The 11,096-nt window shown below is 54.7% G+C and overlaps 1 protein-coding gene across 1 annotated transcript in view; it reads left to right on the top strand.

Annotated features, from left to right (window-relative positions):
* TULP4 (TUB like protein 4) overlaps nucleotides 1–11,096 on the top strand; it is a 96,638-nt gene that overhangs the window by 60,755 nt on the left and 24,787 nt on the right. Inside the window, exon 7 of the mRNA XM_004701932.2 lies at nucleotides 4,931–5,097. Within this exon, the coding sequence (XP_004701989.1) occupies nucleotides 4,931–5,097 (167 nt within the window). The remainder of the gene's footprint in view (nucleotides 1–4,930; nucleotides 5,098–11,096) is intronic.

Below are 11,096 nucleotides of genomic sequence, written 5' to 3'. Positions count from 1 at the left end.
CGGGCACTGGCACTTCTCGGCACTCACGTGCCCCACGAAGGAAAGCGCTCGGAACCCCGGGGCCCTCTCACTGTGTGTGTTCGTTTCACGGAATCGCCTCTTCCCATCGCTGCCTGAACCCAGGAAAATCGAAATGTCTCCAAATGAAGCTCAAGGCTTGAAGATCGACTTCCTAGGCTGACATGGATGGGCGTTGGCCACTTTGAATCAGACAGGCACTTCATTTACGCTCCTGGGGATGGCAGCCTGAAGAGAAATGGCGTGGCATTCACATTCAAAAAGAACATTTCACGATCCATCTGCAACGCGAGACAGAAAGACCGGTTAATAGAACCATGACCCAGCTGTTCTCACTACTGGCAAAGATGAAGACATTGAAGGTCTTTGCCAGCTTCTGCCTTCTGAAGTTCATCAGATGCCGTCAAGATGCATTGCTGATTACTGATGATTCTGATGTGAAAGTCAGAAATAAAGAATAAAGACCAGTATTTGGAAAGTGGAGCCATGGTGATAGAAACGATGCTGAGGATCACTAGAGAGAATCATGCAGGAAGTATGGACGGCATGTTCAATGCAAATACCTTTTTCAACAAAACGAACTATAAAAATGGACCTCCCGCTATGAAAAACGACTGTCTGGAAGGCGATGATGGAGAAGCTCAGCGCTATCAGTCAGAATAAGTTCAGGGGCCAACTGTCGTTCAGCCCATCGCGTGCTCTTGGGCTTTTGCTCAAGTCAAGACTGAAGAAAACTCAAACCTATGAGAGCCAAAATAGCACCTTGAGTATATCCCACCTGAATTTTGAGACCATCTCAAGAACTGATTTGACCCGTTGAACACAAATTACAAAAGACTATACAAGTTGTGGGATGACTTCAAGAGCCTCAAATAAGAAAGCAGACAAGGTCATTAAAAGAAAGAGAGAGAGACAAGACCAGGTACGTGCCCAAAGAGGCTCTGAAACTTGCTCTTGAGCATAAGTAACCAACACTGCTTTAGAAGAAATGATGAGGTCAGAGAATTAGAGAGTACGAAGGGCACCTCAAGACGAAGTAAGGTATTATAGTGAAGTGTGAACACTCCTAGAAGCCAAAGGGGAAGAATTTCCCAAAAGAACCAAAGAAAAAATCCAAGCATCCCGTTGCAGTATTGAAGGATTCTATGGTTCGGCAAAACTGATACCCGATTTTTTGTTGAATTTGGCAAACTGGTGTAATCAGGGTTCCTTCTAAGGTTGGCGGCTAGGCATCCGCCCAGTGTAGAAACCACAAATTTATATTTCTGACCCTCTCTGTAGCGTTCATCCGCGCAACCGTGTATTCTATGTGCCCCTGGCATCAGCTCCTCTTTTTTTCTCCTCTCCCTCCTCGCTCCCCCCTCCCTCGTGAGACCTTGATAATTTATAAATTATTATTTTGTCAAATCTTACACTGTCCGACGTCTCCCTTCACCCACTTTTCTGTTGTCCATCCCCCAGGGAGGAGGTTATGTGTAGGTCCTTGTAATCAGTTTCCCCTTTCCACTCCACCCTCCCGGTATCGCCACTCTCAGTACTGGTCTTGAAGGGATCATCTGTCCTTGATTCCCTGTGGTCCCAATTCCTATCTGTACCAGTGTACATCCTCTGGTCTAGCCAGATTTGTAAGGTAGAATTGCGATCATGAGAGTGGCGGGGGGTGGGGGGGGGTGGAGGCAGGAAGCATTAAGGAACTAGAAGAAAGTTCTAGAAGAAAGTTCTATGTTTCATCGTTGCTACACTGCACCCTGACTGGCTCGTCTCCTCCCTGCAACCCTTCTGTAAGGGGATGTCCAGTTGCCTACAGAAGGGTCTTGGGTCCCCAGTCTGCATTCCCCCTCATTCACAATGAGTTGATTTTTTGTTCTTTGATGCCTGATACCTGATCCCTTCGACACCTCATGATCACACAGGCTGGTGTGCTTCTTCCATAGACCTCTATGTATGCCCTTTGTCTCCTAGCTCTTTCCTCTATTTCCTTTTACTTTCCTCTTGTCTCACTATCATGCTCAGCCTTCATTTGGGTTTCAGTAATCCCTCTTGGTTACATTACCCTTGGTCACGCCCTACCAAACCTCCTACACCCTCCTTGCCACCAATTTTTGATCACTTGTTGTTCACTTGTCCCTGGGTTTGTTAACACTTCCTTTCCCCCCGCTTCCCCCTCTCCCATGTCCCCCAGAACCATCGGTCCTGTTGTTTTCTCCTCCAGATTGTTTATCCAGCCTATCTTATTTAGACAGACCTGTGGAGATAATAACATGCACAAAAACAAGACAGAGCAAAACAAAGCAACAAAAGAAAACAAAACAACAAGAAACCAATGACAAAAAAAAAGGAAAGCCTGTAAATAGTTCAAGGTCTGTTTGTTGACCTTTAGAAGTGTTTTCTGGTCAAGTCTGCTGAGGTGCCACGCCCTGGCCCCTAAGTCTATTTTTGGTACTCCTTTGGTACTTCCTTGCTCTGCGCCGCTTGTTCTGTTGCACGCCCTTGGTGTTTTTGCCTCGGTGTGGTGGGGTCTAAAATCTAGTTTCTAGTGCCTCTTTCAATGTTCTTATTTAAGTGTTAACTGTATGAAATAATATGCCACCTCTCGGTACATAATTTTTTTAGACTTAAAATGGCGATCAGGGTAGCACACCAGTTGTTAAATAATTGAGACCCACCAACTGCATGTTGCAGCCTTCGGTGTGGATTACAACTCAATGTAAGGAAGACCAACATCCTCAACTGAACCAATGGCTAACATCATGCTCAAGGGAGAGAAGGTTGAAGGTTGAGGTCAAGGATTTCGTCTTACTAGGGTCCACAATCGATGCTCATGGAAGCAGCAGTCAAGATCAAAAGAAGTATTGCACTAAGTAAATCTGTTGCACAAGACCTCTTTAGAGTATTGAAGAGCAAGGATGTTACTTTGAGGATGGTAAGACCTGCTCTTACGCCTTTTGGACGTGTTGTCCGGAGAGGCCAGCCGCTGGAAAGGACGCCATGTTTGGGAAAGTGGAGGGGTGGAGAAAAAGAAAGAGGAAGGCCCTCGTCGAGGTGGACTGGCAGGGCTGCACCCACGGGCTCGGGCACAGGAACCGCCGTGAGGATGGCGCAGGACCGTGCCGTCTCTCGTTCTCTTGTGCACGCGGACACTATGGGTTGGAGCTGCCTTGATGGCACCTAAAGACGACAGCAGCAGCCACTGCACACGGGTCAGAACCGCACAGGGGCAGCTCTGCTCTGCCCTGCGGGCGTGCTACCAGTTGGAATCGGCAGCATGGCAATGAGTGAGTGCAGTTTGGGGTTGGTGGTCTATTCCATGTCCAATACCATGATGAAAAGGCTCACCATGTTGTGAGAAGGCCCACAGTGTGTCCCAGAGACGCAAGGAGGGCGCATGTTGCTGGAACAACTGCACTGGTAGGCTCCTTGGCACAGAGTTACCACAAACCTCTCGTGCGTGACAAGCGTGGCATGTGCCGGGGAAAGCGGGCCCTGCCTGTGTTTGCTTCCCTTGCATTTCCTGCTCTTTTCTGGAACATTGAAACTCAGCCCGAGGAAGCCAGCCCCTGTGGACCAGGGTGTGTCCAGCGCTGGTGGATGCCCCAAAGGAGGCCCTGGGTGGTGCGAGCAGCGCACTTGGCTGCAGACCAGAAGGATGGAGGTTCGATTCCACCCACAGGCACCTTGGAAGAAAGGCCTGGTGACGGACTTCCGGAATGTTCGGCTCTCACATGCACAGGGCTGCCATGGGTCGGAATCCACCCAGGTGTTGGTGTTTCCCTGGCTGGTGGCCGTCCTGTGGGTCCGCGTGACGTGATGCTGAGGGGCGCACATCCGCCGTCAGAGCAGCGGTGGTGCTCTCCAGGGGCGCCCATCCTTTTTACGGGAGCGGCTGGCTTTGGCAGCTGCTGCTCCCTGAGCAGCACTTGACGGCTGTGTCCGAGAAGTCCCCGAGGACCCTGGTGAATGTTTGTCGGCAGGCTCGTCCGGCCTGCCCCCGGGAGCGCGGCAAGACTCCGTGTTCCTCTCAGAGTAGCCACTGGGCTGTGAGTCTGGCGAGGTGCCACCCCACAGCCAAAGCACCCACTTTCCTTTTGAGAAAAACCTTTTAAAACGAGGGGGAGGAGGGGAACAGCCCAGGTATTCCTTGTCTCTCTGCCTTGGCACTTTTGTGCTGGCATCTCTCTTTCTACGAGGCAACAGGGATGTGCCTGGCTCTTAAAAACGTAGAGGAAGCGCAAATCCACAGAAGACCCGCCTGCCCAGACTGGTCTTGTCTTGGCCCGAGCACCCTCTGCCCCATGGTGCACAGAAACCAAATGAACATCACTCAAAGCTTTTCTCTCACTCACCCCCTCTCGTTTTCCATCGAGTCAATTCTGACTCATTCAAGCCTGTAGGACAGAGTAGAACTGCCTCTGTGGGGTTCCAAGACTGAATCTTTACAGCGACAGAAACCTCACCTGCCTCCCTCAGAGCAGCTGGTGGTTTCAAACCACTGACCTTGTGTTAGCAGAGAGATGCTTAATGCACTGTGCCACCAGGAGCCCTGAATATAACCTTAGGCCTTGCCATCTAGGGGTGCAGGGGACACCAGCGGGGAAGCACTTCCACGTGCCAGGGCCCGTTCTCTGCAGGCCCGTCAGGAAATGCTCTGTTGGAGACAGTGGCTGACATGCCGCCATTAGCATGTCTTGATTTTTCACCTGGTTTAGTTCTGTTTCAAGGGCTGCCCGACCTCTCTCCACCTTGTAAGCACCTGCTTGTTTAACGCGGCCTCCGTTGTCTTGAGAGAAGTGGAGAAAGGGGGTGAGCCACAGCCGTATTTGCTTAGTGACACCCACCCCTTCCCACCGTCGGGCCCAGTGAGTGTCGCTTCGGGGCACGCACCCTCTGCTGACGTGTCCCTTTGCGATTTCAGAGGTGGTGGCCCAGTGGTGCACACAGGGAGACCTGCTGGCAGTGGCTGGAATGGAGCGACAGAGCCCACTGGGAGAGCTTCCCAACGGGCCCCTGCTGAAGAGCGCTATGGTCAAGTTCTACAACGTCCGCGGGGAGCACATCTTCACGCTGGATACGCTCGTGCAGGTGAGGACCCGGGCATCGGTGTGCACCGGCTCCACTGTCCGCTGCTCCCACTACCCTCTGGCAGGTCACTCTCTTTGTGCGGTCAGCTGGGCGAGTCTGGGCCGGAGGTTTGGTTGACCTCCGTGACGTGGCAAGGTGTGTGCACACCAGGAAAAAGAGCACCGGTTCTGTCCAGCTGGGCGAGCTTCGAACTCAATGCTCCGTGGCAGCCTCAGCCACACACCTGTAGTGGTCACTGGAGTCCCCACAGAGGGTGGAAGCTTGGGAAGGAGCCAGGTCTGGGGCCCGGCGCCAGCTCACAGGCCTTTCAGACTCGGTTTCTCCCCCGCTGCCCGGGGCCCAGCAGTTATCCTCATCCTGCCCTCAGCCTTTCCCACCCTCCTAATCCTTTCCTTTTACTTCTCAGCTCCCCTTTGCCCGTGCACACCTCCACCTTCACCCAAGCCCCCGGTGTCTCACCTGAAGCCTCCTGTCCCCTCCTGAATCGGCCTGCGTGTCCTTGTCGTGTGGCCGCAGTGTCACTGTGAAATCGCACACCCGGTCGGTCATGCCCGGCTGCCCTCAGGAGAAAGACCAGGAAACCCTGCTGTGCTCAAGGGCTCCCGGGATATTCCCCTGCACCCTGCCTCCTCCCCAACCCCACTCTGGGTTTGTCTGCTCCTACTCTGAACGCTCCCTCCCTTCCAGGCTGGCTCCCGCACCATTCCCTCAGCAGGACATGCCTGCCCCCACCCTGCCCGTCTGTCTGAGTGTACACAGAGCCCTCTGACACCCCCCCCCCCTTTCTGAGACATTTGACAAGGCTTGCCAAGTGCGCAAGGACCCACATGTCATCCATTTGAAAGGTCACTGGACTCGGTCCTTGTCTGTCTTGTTCCCTGTGGCAGCCCCAGTGCTTTACACACACGCAAGAGGCTTTCAGTAAATAAACTCAAACCCAAATTCACTGCCGCTGAGTCAGGGCCGACTCATGGCACCCCTGTGAGACGGGCTGGACTCGTCCCTGTGGATTTCTAAGACTGTCATTCTTCTTAAAGTGTATCTTAATTTATTTTTCCAATAGTTTCATTGGCACATAATTTATATCTCATACAATTCAATAGTTCAGTCATTCATTCAATCATATCAAGAATTGTACTATCATTACAACATCGATTTTAGGACATCTCCCTCCCCCTCCCCATGGTTAAATCGCCTTTAAAGTGAGTTGTGCAGTCACAATTCTAGTGTTCCCTCCCCAAACTGTTAACTCTTGATGAGAGCAGAAAGCCCAGAGTTTCTCCCACGGAGCAGCTGGTTTTGAACTGCTGACCTTGCAGCGCCAGGTGTAACCCCTGTGCCATCAGAGCTCCTTATGAAATCAAGAGGCAACTTCATACAGTTGGTGGGAAATCCCATTATCTCTCTGTTCCAATTTCCAGGAACTTTGGGGACACCTCTGTGTCAGCCATGTGCAGGTGTGGGTTACTTAATGTCCGCCTGTCCTGGTGTGCTGCCTCAGCCCCTGCTAAATCCTGCATGGGCAGTCTGGGGCTCGGAGCCCTCCTCGCCATTTCTTCAGCGACCTCATTGTTCTCCATCCAGTTTACCTCTCACATCACCTCCCCTGGCCACGTGGGCTCCGCTTTCTTGTCCTGTCTGTCTCGTTTCCTCCGGCACCCGGGATGGCTTGTGGCCACAGGCAGGGCCCAGTTAGTAGTGACTGGAGGAATGAGCTTGTCTTTTGCGATATGAGATCCTTCCCCGTTGGTCCGCTGAAGCCGCTCTGTTGACCGTTTAACCCCCAAGCCCCCTTTTCTCAAGCGGACATCCAGCCGTGTCCTCCTGCTGGGCGGGCCTCGTTACTCGTCTTCACGGCCCGTCTACTCCTTCTTCCGGCTGCTGGTTCAGCGCAGGCTGCTAGCCCGCCGCCATCTGTCAAGTTCAACGCATGCTTCTTTCGCATGCTTCTTTCCGTGTTTCTCCTCATTCCCACGCCTGTGCACGCATCCCCGCCATCTGATTCAGCCGCCCCTCTCCCACAGTGACCTCTGGGCCGATGACCCCAGATTGGCATCTCAAACCCAGTCTGGCACCTCCACCTGAGACTGCTCCAGGAGCCTCCATCCCTCCCTGGCCCTCAGGGGCCAAGTGGCATCCCATCTCTGCCTCCTGCCTCCTTCACACTCGTCCTGATGTTGGGTGCCTCTCTCCTTGTTGTAACCTGGCAACAGTAATGTCTGCTCACTCTCCCCCAAGCCCTGCCCTACTTCAGACCCCTGCTCAGAAAACAAAATGGAGACCAGATCTTTGCCGTAAAACCAGGCGCACAAGGCTTGACAGTCTGGCCCAGGGTGCTTTTCCACGCTGGCTTCCACGTTCTTCACATCGCCTCTGCTGTAGACAGACTTGCCTTCCATCCCGAAATAGTGGGATTATGATCGTTAGGGGCCATTAACCTGGGACCACAGACCCAAACACTGCAACCGCCCTGCGCCATCTGCCCAGATGTGGCACTGCTATGCACTGCCACAGCACACGAGGCGAAGAGGGTTTATCGTCACCGGGTGGTGAGTGCCGGCAGCTCAGGACACCCATGTGCTTGGATGGACACGACACCACCGTGTCTGTGCCAGTGATGAGGCTTTGAAGAACGGCCCAGGCTACGGCCGGCCGGTGGAGAGTGAGGAGGTTAATCTGGAAGGAGAGAGGGTGAGGAGGGCTGGAAGCTGGCTGAGGAAAGGAACAGGTTAAACAGATTTCGGCTGGAGGAAAGCCAACGGCCCCCAGGCACTCCCCCCCTGCCCGCTGGTCTCGGGCAGGTGCTGCACACATGGATCTGTCTGGCACCTGGCCGAGCCGGCAGCCCTGCCTGTTTCCATCTTCCACCAGTGGTGCCCGTGGCAGGAGGCAGGGGCTCACTGGCCTCAGCCTCAACTGCTCAGGGTTGGGGATCGATCGGATGCGGGGCTCCCAGGAGCTTCCTCTGCAGGAAATACCCCACTCTTCATGTGGCAAGCCCTTTTTATTTTTTCACACTGAGGTCCCATTTCAATCCTTCCAAAAATTACATGACTGCCACAAAGCTCTTTTCTGGAGCCCTCGTGAGCCTGTAAGGTCAGCAGTTCGAAACCACCAGCCACCCCTCGGGAGAAAGATGGGGCTCCCTTAAGGGTTTCGGTCCCAGAATCTCGCAGTGGCAGGTCTGTCCTGTCCGTCAATAGGGTTGCTGTTGGGTCGGCATGAACTCGATGGCAGTGAGTTGAGTGACTGATAGCAGTAAAATCCAAGTGCGGCACCAGTCCTGTGTGTCACCATGAGAAGAGCCCACGGGAGCCGAGGCAGGCCGCTCCAGGAGTCCTTACGGCCGCGGGAAGGAAGGTCGGCAGTTTCCCGGGCTGTTGATTAACAGAAGGAGCGTGCTGCAGTGAGGAGGGGAGCAGTGATTTCCAACAAGGGCCGCCTGGAGGCTCTTGATTTCCTCACAACAGCGGGGCCCGGCGGCTGTTGCTCTTAGGAGGAAACACACTCTTAAGTTCCTTCCCCGCCTACAAAATCGGGTAATTGAGCTCATTAGATCTGCTCTGTGACCGGCATCTGAAGCGCCACTCGGAGAACACAGACCGCAGGCTGAAGCGAGGCTCCGATCACTTGAGTGCCGTTTATTTCTAAAGCTTCTCCACACTCTGCACGTCTGTTAGGTCTGTGGGTATAGGAGGGAGAAGGGAAGTGAAAGTCAAGGGCGTGCCCCTAGCCTGTGTGCCTCTGAAGCCCTCAGCCGGGAGGCACTGGACGAATGTGCCGCCTGCTGTCGGGCAGCGGAGGGGCAGTGGTAGCAGCCTCACCTTCTCTGTAGATTTCCCTTCAATTCCTGGCCAGCGTCCCCCTTGCTGTACCCACTGCCTGTCTGTCGAGAGGACCTTGGGTGTTGCTCGGCCTCTAAACAGGTTTCAGCAGAGCTCTGGGGCTGAGGCCATGAAGAAAGGCCTGGGAGAATCAGCTAGTGGAAGCCCAGTAGTCATGACAGTCCAGCAGGCAACTGTCGCGGCGGGGGCACAGAGCTTGCCTGTATTTCATTCCATCATGCGGGAGCAGCACACCGGGGTCCCCGGGAGGCGTCTCAAGGGCAGCTGGGGGCAGTGGCAAGCGCGGATGATGGGCTCCGGCTTCTCTCAGGAAGCTGCCACCACAGGCTGTCTCCCGGGGCTGGAAACGGATGGCAAAGTCCAACATGGGACCGCTGGCTTCCGAAACTCTGAACAAGCTGGCTCTCGAGCCGGCTTTCACTGCCGTCACTTTCTCCGTGGCAGAATCCTGGGATCTTAGAGTTCCAGCTGCCCACGCACCCGCAACACGGCTGCCCCCTCAGAGTGCCCCTGAGTGGTGGCGACACTGAACATTCACCCAACACCTTTCCCCAGGGCCTGGCCAACAGGTCCCTGCAGTCCCCCTCTCCTGAGGCCAGCCCCCACCCTCGGTAGGAAGAATGGGGAAAGGACTGAGACTGGGGTTAGCCAGGGGGTGACACCAAGACATGCAGGGATCTGACCCTTGCCCGACCCGCTAGTCAGCCCTCCACCAGGCCCCAGTCCACCAAGGACCTCTGCTGCCGCCTCCCTGTGCTGATGCACACGGTTGGTTTTCTTTGAATTTTAACCCATCTCAGCAGCCTAAGTAGCCATAGAGGCGCAGGGTAAGCACAGGCATACTAACCACCACGTCAGCACTTCAGACCCACCAGCCACTTGCTAGGTGGGAGAAAGATGAGGGTGTCTACCCCCATAGAACTCCTACACAGGGTCTCTGAGTCAGAGTCCACCCGAAGGCAGTGGGGTTAGGTTTGGGTGGGTTTTGAATGACCAAAAGCCAAACTCAGCCACCGAGCTTGTTCCAGTTCACGCTGACCCCACGGCGGTTAGAGTAGACACCACAGGCCGAGTTTTCAATGGTGTGACCCATCTGAAGGAGGTCTCCAGGCCCCTCTGGAGGGGGATTCAAACCACCAGGCTTTCCATTAGTAGCTGAGCGCTGAGCCATTTCACCACCCAAGGGTGCCTGTGTGGATGCGCGGTCTTCAACCTGGAAAGGACATGCTGCTTTGAGTGCTCCCAGAACTCCTCCCAGGGCCCTGTCTCTTACAGAGACAGCTGTGAGGGGTCCTTCGAATAGGAATAAAGCCTCTCCCTGCTGACTCGCCTCCGTGCCCGCCTTCCCTGCCCTCTTACCAGAAGTGGCCCTCTTGTCCGTCCTCTTGTCTTCTCCTTGTAGCATGTCTCACGCTTGTGACTGTCATTGGTGCCATCGAGTCCTCTCTAGCTCACAGCAACCCCCTGCACAACAGCCGGAGGCACTGCCCAGCTGCGCCTTCCTCACAGTTGTTCCTGTGTCAGAGGCAGTTGTGCAGCCGCCGTGCGGATCCAGCTCCTTGAGAACATTCCTCTGTCCCCTTGGCCTGCTTCACCGAGCATGCGGTGCGTCCCCAGCGACGGGCCTCTCGGGCGACTTGTCCAGGGCACAGGAGACAAAGACTGGCGTCCTTGCGTGTTAGGGGCATTCTGGCCGCACTCCTTCCGGGACAGTTCCGCTCCTTCTTTCGCCAGTCAGGGCACTGTCAGTATTCTTGGCCGGCCCGTGATTCAGACGTATCGATTACCCATCGTCCAGCCTCCCCACGCAGGCGTGGCGGTTGAAAATACCCTGGCTAAGAGCACTTCAGTCCTGTCTCACTCCTTGACGATGAAATCACGCCAGATACTGAACTCCCACCCCGTCCCCCCACCCCCCCGGGAGCCGAAGCCCCTTGAGGACCGTGCACTGGTTCTGTGGCCTGCTGGTCCCCCGTCCGAGGGTAGCTCTGGCCCACGGTGAACCTGTAACAGGTGTCAGCTCAGTGGGAGGACAGGTGATTGGAGGGGCGCCTGGTTTGGACGACCCGGTGTCAGCTGACGGGATGTGAAGGTATCCGAGCTGTGTACCTGTCACAATCAGGACCTGAACGAGACTCATGAATGGGCGCCCCC

The sequence above is a fragment of the Echinops telfairi genome, unplaced genomic scaffold (genome assembly GCF_000313985.2).
Source record: "Echinops telfairi isolate 266 unplaced genomic scaffold, ASM31398v2 ScPeMD7_3533;HRSCAF=4204_0, whole genome shotgun sequence".
In the NCBI taxonomy this organism is placed as follows: Eukaryota; Metazoa; Chordata; class Mammalia; order Afrosoricida; family Tenrecidae; genus Echinops; species Echinops telfairi.
This window is presented reverse-complemented; position numbering and strand designations above follow the sequence as displayed.